Source organism: Manacus candei, unplaced genomic scaffold (genome assembly GCF_025592945.1).
Source record: "Manacus candei isolate 608988 ecotype Guabito, Panama unplaced genomic scaffold, ASM2559294v1 h1tg000014l, whole genome shotgun sequence".
Classification (NCBI taxonomy): Eukaryota; Metazoa; Chordata; class Aves; order Passeriformes; family Pipridae; genus Manacus; species Manacus candei.
The window spans coordinates 15990912-16014845 of record NW_026138062.1 but is presented as its reverse complement, the minus strand read 5'-3'; the positions used below and the strand labels follow the sequence as shown (position 1 = coordinate 16014845).

Here is a 23934-nt window from a genome sequence, read left to right as displayed (position 1 = left end):
TATGATAAAGCTTGATTTCCTACACTAGAAATTGTTGTTTCCTAGTAGAAAGAACCTCTTCCAAGCAATTTTAATTGTAATTGGACTTATATGGGCTACATTATCTCTTCAAGACCATTGACAGAATGCAGATTCCACCAGTTAAAAAACATTGTTGACTTTATCAGGCTATAGGATAGGTAAGGCAAAACAGACTTTGTAAATTAATCATTTACTACAGGATGTGCATAAGGCCCTTTATTTGCTCTCTTGTTTATTAAAAAAACAGACAGTGAATCTATCAGTAAATAAGAATTTTTTATTAAATCCACAGAATTACTTTGTGTTAGCCTGAGCTGTGTTTATGATACTAATTTTCTTTGTGAGTTTAATAATAGCCCATAGAGTTGTTGCATTTTACTCTGTCTCAGTATCCATCTGTTGCATGATTTTGACTAAAATATTAAAAATAATATCTACATCTTTTTGTAGTTTCTACAGTTAAGGAAGAATAACTTCAACATTTGTCTAATTTTCCCTATAGTGGTATGAAGAATAATTGCCTTTCTGAAAAAAGGGTTTAATCAAAAGCAGCAGTTAATAAACAGCATATTCATAAAATATCAGCAGCATCAAAATGGTCATAAAAGAACCTGAAATAACTTCTCAGGATTTAAATTAAGTTATAAATTTATTTATAGGTCAAAGTACATTTACAGTAAAACATAGTAAGAACAGAGAAAAGATTTTAAAACTTTCAACAGAAAAATTCTAAGGCTGATAACTTGTGAGTTAGACTCTGAAATATGTTTGTTATTTTTCCTAAGGTAAAAGAGTTTTATAAAATTCATTACTAGTAGCTAATTACTTCCTAAAATAAATCTGAGATACTCTATAGTTAGGTACATGATGTAGGGGTCTGTTATGGAAGCAGACATGTGATAGTATGAATTTTCTGACAGGGAAAAGCACTGCTGTATTTTAGCATCAGGCAAAATATCCATGTAATTCATAAAATATTGATATAAAACTATTTGCTTGTAGTCAGTGAGAATATTGTGGGCAGAAAGCTCACAGTTTGAAACATACATTTTTGTCCTTACATAACTGTGATTAGTATGCCAGTTAAGGTATTTTTCTTAGTTCAAATGGATTAGTAAAAGAATAACTGAATCACTAATAAGGTACAAGAGCAAAGAAAACCTCAAGCAACAAAAACCATGAGAAAAAAACTGCACAGATGGGAAATATAATGGTTTCAGTCATACTTTCTTATCTTGGTAGTTTGGTATGAAATTTTGAAGTGTTGCTTCAGCTTTAAAAATCACATTTATAGCTTAATAATACCTCTTTTAATTAATATTGATCCAGTTCCCTAGTTGTTACTGAAGTATGAAAATTATCCATGCATTGCAATTATATGGATGACTCGCAAAAAAGTCTTAGATCATTTAGTCTGTGACCTTCACAATGAACAAATCCTTCTCAGTTCAGCGAATTCAACCACTAATGTAAGATTCAGCTGCAGTTGGTCTACTGAGTCAAAAGGAATTTCATTTTACCCCAATATTAGTCATTAAGAAGGTAATCAAGCTTCAAACTGGAAAAAAATAAAAAGTTAAGAGTGGAGATGGTATGGTATTCTGTTCTGCTGAGTACAGCAGATATTTGACAGCTGTAAGGGCTGTTGCCCATAAAGATATCTAGTTGAGTATTAAATTAGATATCTAGATTTCTTTAATTTCTGTAAGATTTATATTTTAAACATATGTGGAAATAAGGAAGTATGTGCATACACATGAAAATACACATATGACTGCATATGTGTATATACTTCATCTCCCACTAAAAGATAATAATGAAAAACCAGACTTTCAGAATAATCCAGAATATAGGATGCTAACACCTTTTGTAGCCACAAGAGATGTCTGAATGCTTTTTAAAAGTCTGTGCTTAATTTTGGAAGCTGCACAATTAAAAAATAGGCTGTGAATTTTTCTAGGCATTATCCACATTGCCTCCCGCTGTCTAGATTGGTGCATACATTACATTTAAAAGCTTAAGTTAGATGGAGTGACCCTACTGCCTTTTCCTGCCAGGTATTAGGACTGAGTGAGTTAACTAACTACGTTTGCTTGGTCTGAGGTACCCATATATGTCCAAATTAATGCTTACATACTATATCATATGCATTATCTATGTAGAATTTGTTGTTCATCACAAAACTTACAGAAAAAAAAGAACTATGTAGTATAGACAAAATGTTTCTTATTACAAAAACTGAATGACAGACCTTATAGCGAATGACAGTCATGCTAGCTGCATAACAATGAACAGCCAGCTAGTCCAAAAGTTTTGTTGTATGGGTAATGGATGAAGAGAAGTGCATACCGGGAGCACGCACACTAAAAGATGTAGATGCGCAGTAAACATTTAAAACAGAAATGTGGTCTGAGCACGTGGGAGTTTGGACACAGTATATCACGAGGAAAAAAGGCTGATCAAATTCCCACCCTGCAGTTCAGCAATGTCTTTAGCACCTGCCATGTCTCCTAACAATCACTTAGGTTCTAAAGAACAATGCATCCTAGGTGCGTATGTGTCTGCCTTGGACTGTTGAAAGAATAGTGGGTTTACTGTATCGTGTCATGAGTTTTCATTGTCCTCTTGTAAGGGTCACATGTACTTATCTAACTTGTATCTTCTTAGGGCTAGCCTAACCACATGGAAAGAAGTAAACCTCTGTAGGTTACTTCCTATGGTACAGGCTGAATGTAAAATACCAAGTTAAATCTTGCTTGAAAAGGGGAGAATATGTTGCACTTTGAATTGAATTGTACATTCACTGAGCTGCATGGGACCCCTGTGTAGGACATATGAATTCGTGTGCAAAAGCACAAAAGATTGGACAAGCACTTTGATTTAGTAATAAGCCTTAATGATTCTGCTAAGAGAAAATACCACAGATAGTTTATTATATGATGCATGAAAGGCAAAGAAGCAGAACTCCTGGAGGAGGTTATAATCAGCCACGCAATCAAGTTTTGTAAGTGGTTATATGAATGTAATACATTGCTAATTCTCTTGTGCCAAACACTGAATGCTATTAAGGACTTTGTGGAATTATTAACCTTTGCCTCTCCAAGGTCAGTACACAGCAAACATATTCTTGGTGGGTGACTAACTACAAGACAATTTTGAGAACTTTTCCTGTGCACGCACTAATTTGGTTTGAATTTTGCCATTTCTCTTAAAAATGAAGGTTCAGCAACCTAAATTTTCTGAGAGTCACTTCATAAGAGTGCATAATAATCATAAAGGATATATTAAACTAAAGCAACTGCTATTTACCATAGGCACAATACTGATCTAAATAACACAAGTTTCATTCCAGCTTTTCTCATTAAGTGACCTGAAAACAAAACATTCCACTTCACATATGCCAACATCTCTATTGGCCATCTTTCTGTTTCCCATTCAAAACAAAACAGAAAAATGGCTGGAAAAGCACTGCTGAAACAATAATCCAATTAAGGAAAATCCATTACTAAAGGAATCCAATTATTGCAAAACTGATGGAAGTGAATGAATGTAATGAATATAAATAAACAAATATTAAAAAAATGCCCAAAGCTAGATAGTTATTAAAGTCTCTCCACCTCACAAGTGAAGTTGAAAATGCAACAAATGAATTTGCATGGGTATGAAGGGAAAAATAGTAAATATGTATATACAGATGCATTTTTATAAAAAAAATATCATTAGTATGTTCAATTTCTATGAATATTTAAATAGAATTAATAGAATGTAGAAGCCATTCTGAATTCTATCTGCTGTAGTTAAGCAAGAGACAAAATTTGACACTACCAATTGATAATAAATAATTTCATAAAGGACGTAACCACAAAATAACTTTTTTTAATGTTGGACTGTCTTTCAACAAAAATATGAAAAAAACAATATGAAAACATATCACTAAGGTAAATACAAAAAAGGATGGAAACATAATTGATGGGGAAAGATGAGGCTTTCCAAACAACTCCAGTTTTAAAGATGTTGGATTGGATTAAGAGGACCTATGTTTAGGGTTTTGTTCCTATAAAAGAAAATATCTCTGGGTCAGTTTATGCATCCTGCCTATAGCATTTCCCTGCTTAAAATAATCACCAGTCACAGGCAGTGCAGCCAGTGGAGGACATCACATCGGAGTAGCAGCTTATTTCCCAAAGAACTGCAGCCCATGGAGAGCCCATGATGGAGCAAGGGAAATGCATGAGGAAGAAGTAGTGGCAGATAGGGGCAGTTATGGGCTGACCACAACCCCCATTCCCCATTCCCCTGCACCAGTCAGGAGTGGGGCTATAGGACTATATAAGACGTAAGTTGAGTCTGGGACAGTGATGAAGAAAAATGGTATTTTAAAATTTGTTTTTACTCCTCACTAGCCAGAATCTATTTTAATTAGTAATAAATTGCATTAATTTTCACCATGACAAGTGTGTTTTGCCCGTGACAGTAACTGGTAAGTGATCTTGTTGTCTTTATCTTAACCCATGGGTTTTCTCAGCCTATTTTCTCCCCCTGTCTAAAGAAGGAGAGGAGTGGGAAGTGGGTAGGCATTTGACTGTTAGCCAAGACTAACCCACCATAATAATTTAAAAGCAACTGCAAGTTCACAGCATCCCCTTTCTCGTTCTCTCATTGTACAGTGCCTAAATGCAGAAGGTGACTATAAAAATAACTGTAATAGAAATACTAATACTAATGATAATAATAAAAATACATTGATTCCTCTTTCTTGAAAGAATCAGATATGTCAGATAGATATTTATGAGGAATAATATTCTCTTGCAGCATTTCTCCTTGCTCTTTCACTGTTCTTCAGACACATTGAGTACTTGTAAAACTTTTCTTTTTCTCAAATAAGAGTAAAACATTATTTGAAAGAGTACTTGAAACAGTTCTATTTTTAAAAGTTAAGATTAAACAACTCCTTGCTTTTTGTCATCTATCATAGAACAATAGTGTGTGATATCTAATAAAAACAACAGCAGTAGGTGGAAATATCAAGTTTACTATAGCACATCTTTGAGGATGTGGCAATCAATAAAGGGCAGGACCCCCTTCGCCTGAATTCCACAAGATGTTACCATGAGATCGAACTGTTTGCCAGTGTGTGTCACAGTCATTATTTTTGACACTTAAGGTACTGCTGTGATGTTCTATCATTTACAGTCAACCTGCAGATCAGATCAACAGCTGACTATTTCATCCTTTTTTAACACAGATTTATTGATATTTGTTAAGAAGATCAAAGGTAAAGGGCCAGACTTTTTGCCAAGAAAGCTACAATTGCTTCAAAAGAATCTTGATAATTTAGAACACAGAAGCAGAAATTTAGGAATGTTTTTTGTAATGCAGTTTTTATGGCCATATAATGGGACAATCTAGAAAAATTTCAGTTATTGCAGTGTCACAAAAATAGTTGGAATAACACAAATCTGTATGATACACAGCATGTCTTCGAGGTGTATATATTCCTGAGGAAAGTGTCTAAAATTAATTTCATTTTTACTTAGAGTTACATTATTAGCATAAAACATGTTCTGAAATTAAATTAAATTAGACTAGTGTAAAGGTTTAGTGTTTTTAGGGAATGTATGCTTTGTGTATTAGAGAGTTTATAGAAGGCTAATAAATAGCCATGGTAGTCTTGGAGGCAACTACATTTTAAGGATTAGTACCTATTGGATTGAAAGTGTCAACTAGATTTTTTTTTCTCTAGTTTAAAAAGTAAGAAATTACGACATATTCTTGAAATAGTACGTGACAATTTTTAAAAGCTTCTGGAAAAGATAGGAATTTTTCATACTTTTCATACTCATACTTGCTTCTAACTTACAGTGTAGAACAGTACTATTGCTTCATTATTATCTGCTGAAAACTGTAGAATAGTAGTCTTACATAGTATACATTGCATACTAGTTATACACCACTTATGTCAGCCCCAAAGAACAATTCAAATAAATCATCCCAACTTTTGACTTGTTATCTGCATATAAAAAACAGCATCTTCACAGTTTTTTCAAAGTGTAAATCTCAATTTTGCATTTCTTTTTTTTTTTACTTATTGCATATTTATATAATTATATTATATATAATATATATAATAATATTTCATATTTATTGCTGATCTGACAAAGTTCATGCACTCTTTCTCTTCCAGTCTGTGCAACAGGTTGTTAACAAGGTGGAAAGGATGGTGCTGTTTCCAGATCAGGACCATGTTTCATCCCATGATATTCTACGGTGGCAAGTCCTACAACACCTACCAGGTGTTAAAATTTGATAAAGACATCAAATTAACAATAAATAATTATATTTATATATGTACTGTTTGATTATAAGAAACACATGAGGATGAAGGTGATGGAATCTCCAAAGCCTCACTACACATTGTTAGTGGTACACAGAACCAATTGCTGATTTGGGAAAACAACAATGTTACTGAAAAGGAAAATTCTCCTTCTTGGTGTTGCATGAAAATACATAACCCTTTCTGTTAACCAATAAACATGCATTTAGAACTGAAGAGAGTTTTGTGTACATGTTCTTGTTGTCTCTGTATTATTTTCATTCCATCTCTACTTTCCCACCCGAATTTTAGCTATTTTTATGCATCTATTCCTTTGCCAACTGTAATAGTTTTGTTGCTTTTCTTTGGTATGACAGGCATTCTTGATAGTCATGGTACACCCTATATAGCATTTGCACTTTCAGTTAAACTTCCTTCAATATGCATGACCAGATTTCCACACAGTAATCCAAATAACTTAAGTATTTCCATTATTAGCAACAGTTTATGTATTCTTCAGTAGCATTTCCTTTTCTTTGTCCACAGATTTCTTTCTTCTACTGTTCTTTCTCTGTGCTTACAAGGTACTGGGCTTCTTTCACTTTCACATTAAATTTCTTCAAACACAAGACCTGTCAATTCACATATATACTGTTAAACATCCTATTTGTGTTGCTTCTTAGGGTTATCCAAATACTTCTGTAGAATAGCCCAACGTGACCCACATGATATTGTTCCCTTTGGTGACACTTTGAATGGTCTAATGATAATTTAACTAAAGTACTCTTGCTGTTACACTCTTTTATCCCAAGGCAAATCTTTAAAGAATTCCAGGGGTAAATGTGTTGCATACAACTAGAAGTTCTTTTCTTCTTCAAATCCCTGTAACTATTTATTTCCCATGTAACACCAGATAAACTGCTTTGTTGAAACTGTGGTAAAATAAATCTGACATGTGTCTTTCTTTTATCTAGAAAACCACATATCACTTTTATTAGTTGTTCTAGCAGCTCCCTACGTGTAGGATCACATTTAAGAAAATGAATATTGCCTGTGTTCCTTATTGATGGATAGTGACTACTGTATCCTATTCCTCTGGGAAATCTGAAGTTAACAAACCAGGTGACCTTTGTGCTTGAACAGGAAGATATTCCATTAAGGCCTTATGGGTGAAACAGTACTGCAACTTAAAAATGTAATAATGTAACATGATTATACAAAAGAACCTTGTGAAATGGACTAAGTTTAAAAAAACATACTTCAGATACTTATTTTTCTGAATTTCCAAGAAATTCAACAGAATTTTATGGCTTCAATAATTAAAGATTTTTCAGATTAGATTATGATGCACATGGTGACACAAACCTTTTCAATTTTTAGGAAAGATTTTGATATAAAATTTTCAGTTTAAATTTAAAAATGTTGAATGCATTTCATAATTATTTAATTCAGTGCAGAAGAAAGGAAACATAGGGAATAACCAGGAAAAAAACTCCTCAGGACTTCCATATCAAAATAGTTTCTCCCTTGCTGAATGATAAATTCAACATCTTGTTGCTCATTGAGATATCCCTTTCCAATATCCTGAGGAATGCAGCATATGTCAGTTGTGTGGAACAGCAGTGTAGTAAGAATAGCACCAGGAAGTTGAAAGATCTGGTTCTTACATATGTTTTCAAGTATCAGTTCTTGGAAAATGGAATATTTTTTGAAGACGGTTATTCAGATTAAAAAAAAATAAATCAATAATATATTTCTATTTGTTTCAGTGACACCACTGTTTTTCAGTTTTCAGTGATGTCCATTCTACTTTTCTGGGACACAGATAACATTTCTTTTAATTTTAAATGTGATATAAGTAATGCAAAATTCAATTGAGTATCCTAAAACTGGGAAGCATTAGATATATGTTCAGTTGTGCAAAAGAAATATACCCAGAATATATATACATAATTATATGCAGATCTTCATGATTTTAGATCAATATTTGAGGGGTTATTTGTTTAGATCTTGTTTCTGCTGGTTTGCTTCATGGCTTATGGACTATTGAAACCAGATTCTTTTAGAATAACAGGGTTATTAAAGCAGCTTTGTCCATTTGATCAACTCTGGAACATTTCAATGCCAGTTTGACTTAATAAGACAAAGCAATGACAATTAAGCTTCATTGGTTTTCAAATGATTTCACAACACAAAACTAACTCGTAGTGCCATGGATGAGAGGTGGATCATCCGAGAGATCATCACTGATTCATACCATGAATTAAATAATAAAATATTAATAATGAATGCATCCAATAAAACCTATTTAATTGGAGTCATTATGCTAATAGAACATAACTGCAATATGACAAACTCACAAAATGAACTAAGACCTTTAAAGCCAGTAGTTTTAATTAATTTGAGATAAATTTAAAAAAAGCAACCTGTATATTGTTATAATGATGGAATTATGGATACTCTGTCAGGTCTCCTGTTGTTGCTACAGAAAGGTACACAATTTCCTAATGTAAGATAGTTGTTTAAAGGCTAAATTAAGCTTCTTGTTTGATTTTTATTATATTCAGTGATTTACAGTCAGTGGGAAGAGTCTGACAATCCCAGAAATCAATTCAGCCCATTAATATCAGGCCTGTATCTTAGGTGTGATAAGCAAAATCTAGTAAAAAGGATTTCTAAGAGATTTTTACAACTGTATAATCAAAACTGAGTGATTTTCAGCTGGAAGAAATGGGGTGGGCAAAATTCAGTGGGTTCCTGAATTATTCAATAGCACAGTCTATCATGAAACACAATACCCTTAATAAGTCCTTTTTTTATCCCTATATACTTTTTATCCAAACTTTTATTAATTTTTTTTAATGTTTCATTCTATTCCACAACTGCAGCTGTTTCACATCCTCTCTTCCTTTTTTTTCAGTAGCAATAAAGTGTGAGGAAAACAATATTCCAAAATTTTTATTCCATTGCTCCCACTATTTTCCAGGGATTCTTTACTGACTGCCCCCTATTATGTTCAGTTTTCTATAGTGGGACACACCTTTCCTGCTTAAATATCAAAACCTTGGAAGTCAAGCTCTGAGACAGAGTCCTTAGGTTTCCTGTATAGTTACTTGAGAAAAATGGGCACTTACAGAGCACAATTCATACTGTCTGAACATAGATGTCTAAAATAGGTAAGACAAACAATATCCTAAAAGTTTCTATTTCTTTCATTGACCATAGAGGAAGCTTAGTATGATTGGAACAGTAGTAGATGTCTAAAGAAAAATATCTGAAGTTAGGTGTGATGAATTCTTCCCCACCTATAAATTATTTCAGTTCATACCATAATTTTTTAGCTAAAAGTAAGTACTTTAAAAGTTGTAAGTAACAAGGAATACATAATATCATGTTACTATAAAATGAGTTTTAATAAGTGCCACATTAAAACCTAAAAAGTGAAAGTTATAAAAGAGAAATTTAGAATATGAACATGATTAGAATTATAGGTTTGAGGTAGTCTGTTTTGACAAGAACAAAATTTCTGTTTACTTGTCTTAGTTTTGATTTGGTTCCTCGCTAAGTCCCCAAGACCCAGTGAAAAGCCTCCCTTTCCCCCTACCCCTTCTCCTGCAAAATGGAGGAAATTATATCAAAATTTATTGCTAACAGAATAAAAACTATAAAGTAATATATACAACAATCCTAACTGATTCTCCTATGATAATAAAATCATGTATTTACAAAAATCACCCCTCCTCCCACATAAAGTCCAGGAGGAGAAGAAGAAGTCTCTCCTTTACTCTCAGGATTACAGCTCTGATTTGCCGTAGCTGGAAAATATCTCTCTCTCTTCTCTAGGGTGCAGGATCTTAGTACCCCGCCTCTAGCCATCTTCCAGCTCCACGGAGGGGGGAACTGGTCAAACCATGACATTACTTGTGGGTGAGTGTAGTCGCCTTCAGACAAATAAGGTTTCATGGGTCAATGTCCTGCTGAAGCAAGGTACAAAATGCATTTACAACAAATCTTATCACTGTGTACATGACTGCATTAGTATCATGGCTTAGGAATGGTACTCCCCAATTAAGTGTCCCCACTGAAACTCCAAACCATGCTGCTGCTCACTTGCTTCCCACAGTCCCCTATGTCTCCCCCCTGTGAGTGGCTGGAAAGGAGAATTGGAGGCACAAATGGCGAAGATCACAGCTTGATATAAGAACAATTTATGGAAAGACCAATGAAATAAGACAAGGAACAGTGACAGCTACAATACCAACGGCAGAAGGTACAAGAAAAGAAATGTTACTGCTCACTGTGGAAACCTCCAACAATAGACAACACCCAACCACAGCCACTCTACCCCCAACCACTCCCTCCGGCTCAGGACCAGTGCTATGCTACCACAACTGGAAAGAACCCCTTCTCCCCAGAAATTAGTCCCTTTTCCCCACCCCGGCAAAGAGTGAGGTGGTATAGAATAACCTCTGGGTCCTGGCCACGATGTCTCCTGGCTACTGCAAAAATTAACCCTTTTGTGGTTGGAATTAGGACAATTAGATAAACTCGGTTAACTGGAATTGGCATATACAACACATAAAAGTCAGATGAGTCAACTACAATTTGTCCTGAATTGTTTTATACTATACAAACTGAAATTTCTATATTCTTAAGCATTGATAAGAATATTACACAAAACCAATATAGAATATGCATAAAATAATACTTATTTCAAATCAACATACGAACCATGAGATATAGGAGGGTGTGCCCAAATGTGACTACATTTATTTCAAAAGACACCCTGAATTTCACTATGCTAAAAATTAGTTACTACTGTGTATCAGAGTTATTCATCCCTCTATGAAAAGTGTTTCAATTGTGTAAGCATACCCTACTCACTTGCCATTTAATGCTGCTACTCCAACAGTGCTTCTGGCAATTGACATACTTGCCACAAATGTCCACTGCTGACTTTGAGGATCCCACCTCTCAACTGTGTTCAAATAACTCCAACCATCATGTCCTCCCACCGCATAAATAGGCCCTTCAAGCACTGTAACTCCTAAAAATGGAAGAGAGAGTGAGAGAACATAAAAGTATGCTTTCTCTATCAGTAGTAAAAATTAAAAAAGTTTTCCAAAACAAAACCAACAAATGAACTTGTATATTAAAAGTAAAAATGGAAGCACCAATTTGAGATTTGATTAATTAAGGATTAACAAACAAGAATAAAATAATGCCACTCCACACATTTCTATGAAAAACAGGTCTTGTTACACAAACTTAATTTCATTCTTTGAGAAGAGTGTTTGCTTCTTAGATTTCTGCAAACAGTTTGACTTAGTATCTTATAACATTCTGATTATGAATTAGCTCTTCAGAATAGCAGTAAAGCACAAAAAGTATGGACTGGATAGCTGATGGATCTCAAATTATTGTCAACCTAAGGGGTATTGGTGGGTTCCACAGGAAAGGGAAAGAAGTCTGATTTTTTTTTTTTTTAGCATTTTTGTCAATTATGTAAAAGAAAATACACAACTTTTCACTAGCAAAAAGCTTGATGGATCCGTACAGAATAAAAAAAAATACATTTAAAGTCTTGAGCAAGTAACTTAGAGTGAGAAATTTAGCTGCTTCATCAGTTTTACCCTATCAAAAGAAGAAATAGCCAGATACCTTCACAGGAAAACAATGTTGTATATGTAAGGATTCTTTTATGTATTGAAGAAAAGTAAAACAAAATGTAAAGCATGAAAGTTTAAAAAGGAAATATTTAAATAAGAAACAGATTTTTAACTATGAGGGGTTTTAATAACCCAGTTAAAGGAATTGATCAATTCTCTCACTGTATCTTCAGTCAAGCTTAGAAGTTTCTGGAAGATAAGTTAGAGCTAAGTACCGTTTGTTACAAGAAAGTGAGCTCAGTAATTCCATTCTATGAATCCATCACCCCAAATGAGCATCATTCTGAAAAATCTCAGGCTAAGTACAATTCTATTCCTAAGTCAATATCTTTTTTTACCCCCCACTCCATTTCACATGATTTGAACTCATCAGAAAGTCAGAAAACAGTAGACCATTAAAGTTTCAGAGAACTGGTTTATTTTTTTCTTGCAGAAAAGTCCATTTTTAGTTTAAAATAATGTAAAGTTTCCACTTTCTGTGTAAAAACATGTTGTTCTATTTCAGAAAAGTCACTCGTTAAAAGATTATTTGACTTTAAAATTATATTTATCAATGAGTTTGAATATGTTTCCTCTCAGTGTTCACAGAAAGTGTTCCTGCACTTTGGGTGTTGGTTTTGGTTTGTTGGTATTTTTTAACTTAGAAAGAAAATAACTAGAAAGCCCTACTAACCCTTACAAAACTTTTTCTGCTTATGAAGTCTGAGCCTCATCTTTTTCTGTAGAAACTCATTCTCATTCGGCCAACTCATTCTCCAATGTTTTTTTATTGTCTTGCTTATGAATGCTTTCTATTCAATTAGATCTTCTAGTTATAATTTTTCCAGAATATTAAAGAGGATATTAAATTGAAGTCATGACATATAGATCTCAATGACTTATCTCAGAATGCAACCAGTAACAACATGTAGGAAGATGTGTCAGTGTTCACACAAAAATTAGGGCATAGTAGGCTGTACGACACAGTAGTTTGCGAGTGGGGCTTTTTGCCTATTCTAATATCTAATATTTTTAAATACTCTTAAATCCCAAACAAACTGATTTACATTGTCAAAAAAGTATTTGCTATGGTTTATTATAACAACACTGTACTATTTAGCTTTTCATCTATATGCTCTTAATTTAATGCAAAGTTAAATAGAAAATCAAATTCTTATTGGGATAAAAATGAGTCATATTCAAAGAAAGTTTAGGTGCCTGAATGTTTCTATACAGGTACTCACATACATAATTGCTGTCTAGATAAATGCACAAACCCTCTCTCACCTAAAAAAATAAGTAGAATTTTATTATTATGCAGTGATTTTCACAGGGAAACTATGATGCATGTCAAAACACATCTCGACATTTTGAAATTTCCAGCTTTCATTCCTCAAATAGCTTATTTGTACTTCAATTAAGATATAAAGAGTTGTTTTCAACTTATTCTTTTTATCTTATTCACAGTTTCATACTTTTTGTCAAGTACCTCATACTTGAGTTTAATTCTCATCTTTTTCTTGCTGTAAATTAAGGCATCACAATTATTTCAGTCACTGTCTGGAAGGAAATTTGCTTTCCCCATAATCAAAATACCATTCTTCCTGCCTTTTCATGGATTTTTATCACTCCCTTTTTTTTTTAATGACATGAAAATTGATAAGCTCATGGCATTAATATAATGTTATTTTCTCTCTCCATTTATTGTCATACTCTTTAACTGGGCTTTATACAGAAAATAGTCTACACTGGTTTCTCTGCTCTTCTAATGAGAACTTTTCTGAGTTTATATAATGCATGTAGAACCCTGTGAGATGCACATTTCCTTCTGATTTTTCCCCAATGATTTTGCATGTAGCAAATGGTGCTATGTTGTGAATTCAACTGGCTTAGTTTATTGGTGATCTCTGAACTTGTCAGATCTTACTGAATAACCTCTACACACTTTGTTATCATGATGTTCAATTCCATTTCCACACAAATTAATCTTACATTGACACAAAGAAATGCTGCAGTTAGAAAAGTGTCCAAAAGCTGGGAATATAGTCACAGATACACCAATAAGGAAACCTAGAAGCTTATTTTGCTTGGAGAATTTTAAGGTATTCAAGACAGCAATCCCTGTTTGAGCTTGCCTGTTTGCATTTCTTCTATAACAGGAAAACTTATTGGCAAAGGTATAGGAAAATAATTTTTTCCATACATGAAAAAGACAGAAAGTCTTCTGTACAAAACTAGTCTTCCATGCTGCTGACTACAGCGTTATATTAATGTGCTGTGAGGTCACACATTTAAAGTCTCTTCTTTACAGAATACCAAATGCACTGACATCCTTACACTTGCTCCTTAAGAGCTGGACCACTTCTGGCTCACTAAACTTTAAAATACTGGACAAATGCATTCTGCAATATTGAATTAATTTTGTTTTGGTATAGTTACGGCTGTATATGTAAGGGAAAATCATCATTTCAGATTATGTAAATTCAATAGTGCAAGTCCAGTTTTCTCACAAGTAAATAAAAGAAACACACAATGCTGCATTCCATGAAAGTAGTATTGCACCTATTTTAAGTTCTCTCTCTTTTTTTTTTTTTTAATTTTGATATTTGTAGATATCTGAAAAGCATAAATACAAACTGGAACAGATTGAGAGACATGTAGACATAGCTGGTAGGGAGTTCCTCTTATGGTACATCCATGAGAACTAGTGGGTGTGGATGTAGTATGTGTAAAGAAGGTAAATAGTACAAAACAACTTCCGAGGGAATTGAAAAAGTACCACTAAAAATCAGGAAAATCTGCCAGAAATTCTGTAAGAAATGTAGAGTATACCAAGATAATTTTTTCCAAGTAGTAATCTAATCACGGTATATAAGTATCCACATAAAGAACAGATTGTATGATTAAGAGTCTAACTGTAAGAGGAATAACAAAAGCTAGTGACTGGAGTTGGTAACCTGTTAAATTAAGCATGGGAATTTTGTAGTTTAACCAATGATGGCAAGGATTTTTTTAAATTATGAATTTAGGAATATACTAGTTTCTGTGATGCCTGACAATTTCTATCAGCTCATTTTCCAGCCCGTTGTGTTCTATCTGATGGCAGCAGAACCATCAACCACTCCTCACTGTTTTTGCCATCAGCTAAATTGCTGAGCATGCACTATTTCCCATCATCCAGGTCACCACTGAAGATGATGAGCACACTGGGCATTGGGAAACATCACTAGTGGCTTTTATCTGGACTTTGTGCTGCTGATTACAGCTCTTTCACCTTGACTGTTCATCTAGTCAAGTTGGTCAGGAATGACTTTTCTTCTATAAATTTATATTCCCAGTCAACTTAATATGAACCAAAACTGTTCCAGTATTATTTACTCTATCACCTTCTCAGGGATCATGGTGAGGCTGACTGACTTGTAACTTTGCAGACTCTTTTTGCCCTTTTTGACAATAGGTGTAGCATTTGTTTTCTTCTAGTCTTAAGGAACCAGATCATCGGGACCTTTCAAAGATAATTGACACTGGCCTCACCATTACATCAGCAAGCTCTCTCCACACTTGTAGGTGCATGTTTTCAGGTTCCATGGTCAGCTTGCTTAAATATTCCTTAAATTTTTCCTCCCCCACTGAGGGTAAGTCATCCTTGTTCCAGATTTCCTTCTTTGGTTTCAGGGACCTAGGACTCTCAAAGTCAGTCTTAAAGACTGAGGCAAAGAAGGCATTGAGTACTTCATCCTTTTTTTGTGGTCTTTCTCACCAGGTCACCTGCCCCAACCAGGAAAAAAAAGTTCACATTTTCCCTGAGTCTTCCTTTTGCTGTTTAAAGACCCGAGAAAGCCTTTCTTGTTGCCCTTCAAGTCACCCATCAGATTCAACTCAAAATGAGCTTTGCCTTTCCTAAGATGATCCCTCCAGCACCTCTGTATTTCTCCTGGGTCACTTGTGCATTTTCCACCACTTGCACGCTACTCTTTCAGTTTGACTTTAATCAGAAGCTCTCAATACATCCTCCTACTTTCTTGATTGATTTTCTGCACATCAAGATAGATTAAAGCAAGTGATCCTTGGAAAATCTGTCAGCTCTTCTGGGTCCCTCTTTTCTCCAGAGACATATTTCCCAGAGCGGCCATTGCAGAACCCAATATATTGCCCTCAGTAGTTTTGGCTCCATTTTGTGGCAGCTGATGTACAAACTGTTGCATCTCTTGCCTGCTTCTATTACCTGTGCTCAAAGCCACCTACCTATGAAGCCCCACTGTCTAATTCTTATGCTTTCTAAGAAACCAAGTTTGAAAAGCTCTAAGCAATGAAGAAGTATTTTCTTTCACCATTAGGCAGTGCTTGCACCATATGTTTCAAAAAAATTTAATGAGTAGTAAAAATAATGTAATCAACTCCCCCAAGAAAATAATTAAATACACATTTTATATTACAGTGGATTGTGTCATATATTCAAGTATTGAATTCAAGCATTTGAATTCGTTTAAAGTTTAGATGCCAGAACTTCTACATGATTTTTATATTGTATATACAAATTAAAGGGCAGTCCAAAGGTGTTGCTTTTAGCCTCCCTATCATACAGAATGGATGGATTCCAGTACATCTCACCCCTGTGTCAACCTGTACTGAAGTTACTGAACAGTCCATGGTAACTGCAAATGGAAATACCACAATGAAAATCTTAAGGGATACATTCTGCCAAGATCACAAAGCAAAATATTTTCCAGTAAAATTGATGAAACAAGGTCATTCACTTTTCTGAATGTTCCAGGTCGTTTGTTTTAATAGGAAAAAAAATTAAATTTATTTAAAATAGTTTCTGTTGAAATGTCAGAGTTCCAATCCTATTAGCACACTGTATAATTCCTACTCCTTTAAGAGCAAAGGGACTGAACTCTATATACTTTTTATTTTTTCTAAATGGTGCAGCCAATTTCTGCATGGTCTCTTGAGATATGATTTTTCACCTTTTTGCAGTCAAGATACTGAACAGTGTGTTAGAAGATGAGAGTTCATTTTGACTTCATGAAACAGGTTTTAACGTTCAGTATGTGTCCTACAGTAAATTGACACCAGAGTACATAATTTTGTTGTTTTCTGTCATCTAGTTCCACTAGATAATAAACATTCACCTAGATTTACACTCAGAATGTAGATGTTTTTATTAAAATATATAGAACAGACTTTTCCTGTTTCCTCAATGAGAAAATAATAATTTTCAGCTGACACTTGAAGTCTGATTGTCATTAAGCAAATTGCACACAAGAATAGTACTATTAGTTCTTCCAGGACAGTTTGCTATGAGAAGAGGAAGGACACGAGGCCCTCACAGCTTTTCTTCCTGTACCTCATCTTCAATAATTTGGCAGAACTAGTTTAAGGCACAAGGAAAGAAGAAATCCTCTTGGATTTAATGTTTCACACAATGCTAGTGCTCTGTTGTTTTCTGAGAAAAGCAATAATACATTCAGAAAGGGAGTATTTTATTGTAAGAGAATTACATTAAAAATAATCAAGGTTATTATATATCTGAACAAAGAAACTGGAAACTGGTGGAATCAGATCTTACTTCTCTAATTTGTAGAAAACAATAATTCAGAAACTGGTAGATTCTTGAACTAAAACAGAAGCAAACAAACATAAGTACCTTAAAAATAATTCCTCTAAGTATTTAGACTTAGGAATCTACGAAAGCAAACAGTGTAATTTTTAAACTGAGATCTAAAAAATTAATATTGTCCAGTGTGCAATGGCAGGCATTTTACTTTTGCTTGCCTTCACAAAGCTATTCAGCAAAACCCCTATTATGTTTAATTAGGTGCTGAGATCTGTACAGTTCCCATTATTTATACTTAAAAACTGGATTTGGATTTTTAAATTGCTTTTCTCTGATGTTACAAAATAAAGGAACACTGCCTATTATATTTTTAACTCTGCATTTCCTTATGTGCCTAATGGATCTAATTTCACATATTGAAATTTGAAAAAGCATCACAGACAGACACTATATCATGACATTGAAGGTGAGAAGACAATCAGTGATTTGTTATCCAAATATTAAACTTGATTGAATAATACACTTTTAAGCTCTGCATTTATTTAGTTTACAAGTAGGAGTACATTTCTAACAATCTCCTTTCTTACCCACATCCACAGAAGCATAATTAGACAATTCTGTATTAATTGTAACTAACATTGCTGCTTTTCCTTACTCTGTTCTTGCCCTTTAAGTCTTAAACCACTTTTCTTCCACAGTTGTGGTGTCAGAGAAAGTAAAGTCTAATTTGTTTTAAATTATGCATCAATGAATTAAACCTCGTATTTAGTTCTCACAACCATAATATTAACTGGGTGTGAAATACAATTATCATTCTTCAGATGCTGCATATAAGACTGCCATAGGCCAAGCTGGGAATTAAGTGGGTGATTAACTGGAGAATTAGACCTCCTACCTTCCTTAGTGAATATTCAGTGACTCATTGTTGAAAATACCTATTCCTATGTTTATTCACAAGCAAGTATTGAGGCTGATTTAAAGAATTATAGAAATATCACTGCTCTCTTGCGCCAAAGATATTATACTAACATATTAATATAATACAAATTTATAGAAGTAAAGATCTGCTTGTGTACTCTTGCATTACATTCAGTTTTTTAGACAAGACACTAGATTCTTAACACTGCCACACTATTATCCTGAGAACGTGACCCAGAAATTATTATAAGTGTTGTTGTTATGATTTGTAACTCTTTAGTGGATTGGGTCATGATCTACTACTTACTGAAGGTGTAAAGTACAATAAAAATATACATAATAATTCAGAAAAAAAAATCTCTGTAATGCTCCCCATGATTAGGAAGTAAATCCAAAGCAAAAATCTAATATACATGCAAATCAATATTGCAGAAAAAATACTTTTAAACACTCAGGCCTTATGTCAATACATAGTGAAAGCAGCCAGAATGACATATTTCTCCTGAGATTTTCACATTAAAAATAACAATAATTTAACTACATAGAGGTACACATTACTAATCAATATTGCATAAAAGAAAGCTTCTCAAACTAATCTCTTAAGACCTGCTTCTGAAAGGGTAAACAATAAGCTATGTCAGAGCACTCTGTGATCTGTTGAAAAACTATTCTACTTAATGCTCAGGTGATGATAGGTGCTGAAAGAATTACTTGTTTTGCTTTCCTTGCATGTGCAGCTTTTGCTTTACCTATTAAATTGCCTTTATCCCATCCCAGAAGTTCATTTTTTGTACTTCTGCTTCTCTCCCCACTCCACCAGGGGCCAGAGAGCCAGCAGCTCTGTGGGGCTAAATTGCTGGCTGGGGTTAAATCACAACAACATGGAAACTGTTTCTTCGTGTTGCACAAGTAACAAAGCAGCGAAAATTTTTCTTTCTACTCTTGAAGCACATAATCAATATATGAATGTGATCTTCATGATGGAAAGTATTGTTTATGATTGCCAATATATGAAGGTCCAAAAGCACCTCAGATTTCCTGCACTAGCAGAGTATGCTGCAGATTTGACATGTAGAGGATGCATCCGTGACAGCTCTGTTGATTTAAGCTTCAATTGAACAATCATGGTCATTTCCTCAGAGTATCTAAATACTGCCGCATACATCTGGAAATACGGAATATCATTGCCCAGTGCAGTAGAATTTGTTCAGTATTATATGTGTGGTAGTATGAAGTGGTATAATATTTCCAGTGTTCAATATGCTTTAATAACTAGTAACAGGAAAAGTTTCCTTTATCCAATGTTTTAGCTGATTTGCACTGTAACAAACATTCAGCAAAAAATATGATTATATCTTTCAAGAATTCTTTTATGTATAAATAGTTGCTCTGCTTACAGCACTTCTGGGAAATTAATTAATCATAAATAATTACAGTTTTATCATACCAATAGGGTATGAGCTAATCTGTTGGTTTCAATGCTAATTCAATTGTCTTCATTTTACTGACATTTCTTTCTTCCTGCCTTTCATCTCTGGCCTCCAGTTCATAAGGACACTGCAGGTTCATATCTGCCCTGATGTCCAGAATGGAATCTCAGATTCTCATGGATCTGTCTGTTCTTTTTAATCTCCACAGTCTGGTTTCTTTTACATACACAAAACATACATGAAATTTAGATTTAGTTTGCTGTAAAACTCCAAAAGAAAAAATATATCCAAATGCAGAAGAAAACCCTACTTATTTTCTTTTCTATGTTGATGGAAGATGTAATTTGTCATTTTTGCCTCCTTGGTAACAATAGTGGTACATAAAAAGAAAAAGCTATTCTGCAACTTAGTGGAGAAAGAAGAACAAAGATTCTTTTTATCTTCTTCATTTTTATAGCTTATTTTACAGTTATCACGGATGGGAGTGTTAAGGTTGTACCAAACTTTTATTTATATTCCCAGTATACTTTAACGGTTTCTACCACACCTTTCACATAGATTGGAACTCCATACACAAGCATGTATTTATTGGGGCTTAAGCACTATCTAAAATAACACAATTGCTTAACTGCTACGACAAATGTTTTTAAAATGGAAGATGAAAGTTCAACTCTCATTGACTTGAAAATCATCCTTCAAACTAGGTCTAAAGAGCAGTATCATTCATCATCAGATTTCAGTGTTCAACAAACAATAATCTATGTTTTATAATATTTCATGAAAAAGGTAAAACTCAGACAGCCTGTACGTTTAGTGGTTTTGCTACTTTACTGTGTACCTGATCAACTGTGCTCATAAATCCTTTGGCATATATTTTCCTGGTCAAAGTATTTTAAAAAATCTCTTAGTAACACTCATTCTTTAAAGGCTTTGTTTACAAATAAAGTTTATCTGGCATAAAGTAAAGTAGACTTTATTGGCTCCATAAACTGCATATTTAATCCTCATAATTTTCATTGTAATGACCTGTTCATTATAAATTTGTGTTAGATTTGTTTTCTCCTTTACTTGTTTCAATATAATCATATATTGTTTTGCTATTATAGATCTATCAAGGTTAGTATCTGATACTTTTTCTGGTATTGCACTGAAGGCTCATTTTAAAAAGCTGTTGAAATGTTACAAATTTATTGTTGAAAATTACTTTCTTTATGTCATCAATGGAAAGCAAAGGGATTAAAAATATTTGCTTCATGACAATATTTATATATAGAAACTTTATTATATATAATATTTTTTCAATTTATTGCTTTATGAAGGAATAATTCTACCAGAAATTACTAAACTGGTAAGCAGTTTCATTGATACTACCTACTAGCCCTTTAAGATATTATGTTCTTCATTACTATGTTAGTTTTTTTTAAATAGAAGTTTTCCTACAAATTTACTATAATTTTTGTTTTAGTTTTGTGTCTTAAACAGTTTTTCAAGATCATATATTTTTGACGTCTCTCAAGTTATACGTACACACTCAATACAACTTCTTTGGTTTTCTAACTTCAAGTGCAACTGGAATCTAAGTTATATTTGCATTACCACAGATACAACTGGCTTTTAAAATTATATTTTTCAGTAGAGCATTCTTGGCTAAATCACCTGTGAAGAAGTGGAAAATGCAATCTACCTAATGTACCTAGACTGAAAATTATTTATATTTGTGTTTAATTATAATACTCCAATTTTTCTTATACTCAGCTATGATAGAAAAAATTAAAAGTATTCCTATTAAGAAGTATTTCCTATTAAAAGTATTCCTATTAAGAAGTATTCCTATTAAGAAGTATTCCTATTAAGAAAATATTCCTATTTTTCAAAAGAGTGCCTTTCTTTTGTAGGTTAACTCTGAAGCTTTTATTCTACTCCTATTTAATGGAAAACTCCTCCATTCATCTGAAGGTGAAATTCAATATGTCCAAATTAGCACTTCAGGCTGAATAAAGAGCAACACAAGGCTAGCAATAGGCTGATTCTATATGTCCTTACATTAAATCCAATTGCAAAATTCTATATTTATTTGAAAAAAGCTTCTCAGCTTTGTTTCTTAGAAGTGGATTACTGACTGGAAAGCAAGACTTATTAATTCTTTTGTGAATACATATATTATTTTTCTTTAGGGTATACCTAAACATTTGCAACTACACAGGACTACATTGAGCTGGCTGAGAATATTTTGTCTCATTTGGTTAAGAGGAAATTATTTATGAGTGTTTTCTTCTGTGTTTTAAAGAAAAAATTAAAACATTCATTAAGATGCTGCAACTATGTTTAGTGTATTTGCTCTGTTCACCCACGTTAGAGGCAAAACTCACTTCTAAATAAAAAAGTGGAAAATGACATTTGAGAGTCAATGGCCTTAATGACCAAATTTGAACTACTGGAAACTGTCATTGCTTTGAGTCTGTTTCTGTACAAATTCAGATTCTTAATGTCTGTATAACAGCATAAAGCTAGCTTATGCTAGCTTTAATTTTCCCTGAAATAAAAAAAAAAGAGCTTTCCACTGCTAAGTACAGCTGATAAAAAGTAATTTAAGCTGTGGTACCCAAATTTTGTCTCTAAGGTTCTAGTTTGCAATGTTCTTATATGTTCCTATAAAAAAAATCTAAATGGAACTACACTGTCCAAATATGATTCTTTTTATGATGATTTAGGAATTACATTTTAGATTATAAACATAATATTGGTACTAATATTCTCCTTCTGAACCAAAAGATTTATAGCTTATTTTCAGACTTTAGCTTGGCACGAAATCATTTATTTTGGAAAGACAAACTCAGTATCAATCTTTTGTTTGCTTGGTTTTTTTTTAAATCTTGGTTTCACTGGATTTGATATCTAAAATTTTAATTAGGCTATCACTGGTTTCCTTTCTCTCTTCTCCTCTGTGTAGACTATTAAGTTCAGCGAAGAAACTGGATGCAGAATTGCTTCACAAAATTGCTGAATTTATAAACCATAATCAGTTTTACATTTCATTTCTGCCTTTCACTGCCTTTCTGGTGTCTTATTGCTCTTTCATATTCCGTTCTGGTTTATGGATTACTCAACAGGGATATTATAATCACTATTATTTTAAATAATAATTTTGCATCTCACAGTCTGCCCTTTCTTTTTTGTAGTTAAGCATGACTTATTGCAAACACTATCATTACCAGAGCTTTCCCTCATCTTTCAATGGCAGTTTTGAAACTGCCTAACATATGACTTCCTACACTATGTACTTTCACTACAAGACCTGACAGTTTTTATTTCCTCATTTCTACATATATTAACTTATATATACATGGATCTGTTGAAGATTATATGAAGACAGGATAAAGTGAATTGTATTACCTGGTTGTGACTTCAGTTACAATGGGCTACATCTGAAAATTTTTTGCTATGTCAACAAAAAGACATTCATGAAAAGGATGGGTGCTTATTTCTAATCCTGTATACAAACCAATTCAAACTGCTCTAGCATTACCACTACATGGATATAACATAGCACATAGTTTAGAAAACTAACAAAAAAGATTTATTACTTCAGACTAATTTCTTATTACAAAGGGTATTACTGAACTAATAACTGTATGGGATATTTTGAAAAAAGTTGCAATAAAAAAAGCAATTAAATTCTATTAACTAAGCTTCTCAGGAAGAATATATCATGATTCTTACACAATTCCAAATAGAGAGCACATCTCTAATGCTTCCCAAACAACTGCATTTAATCACCTCAGTTTATGTTTCTTTCCTCATTTTACGTTTCTTTCCTCATTTTAGATATTGTTTACAAAAAGCCAGAATTTCTTCAACAGAAAAATTCAAAAGTGATTCCACAGAAAACAAAAAAAACCCTTCAGTGGTCAAATGCCTCAGCTGTTCCTTTTTTTTCCTATAGAAAGTGTACCAGTTTTTCTCGTCATAACCTCAACTGTCCTCGACTTAAATTATAATGGTATTTTTTAAATCTATTGACCAAAAGCATCTGTAAAATGATTG

General features: G+C 33.4%; 1 protein-coding gene across 3 annotated transcripts in view; it reads right to left on the bottom strand.

Annotated features, from left to right (window-relative positions):
* The window catches only part of KLHL1 (kelch like family member 1), a 205344-nt gene that overhangs the window by 11564 nt on the left and 169846 nt on the right, over positions 1–23934 (bottom strand). For all 3 annotated transcript variants that reach the window (XM_051780455.1, XM_051780454.1, XM_051780456.1), the window contains one exon: positions 11219–11381. In XM_051780455.1, coding sequence (XP_051636415.1) covers positions 11219–11381 — 163 coding nt within the window. The remainder of the gene's footprint in view (positions 1–11218; positions 11382–23934) is intronic.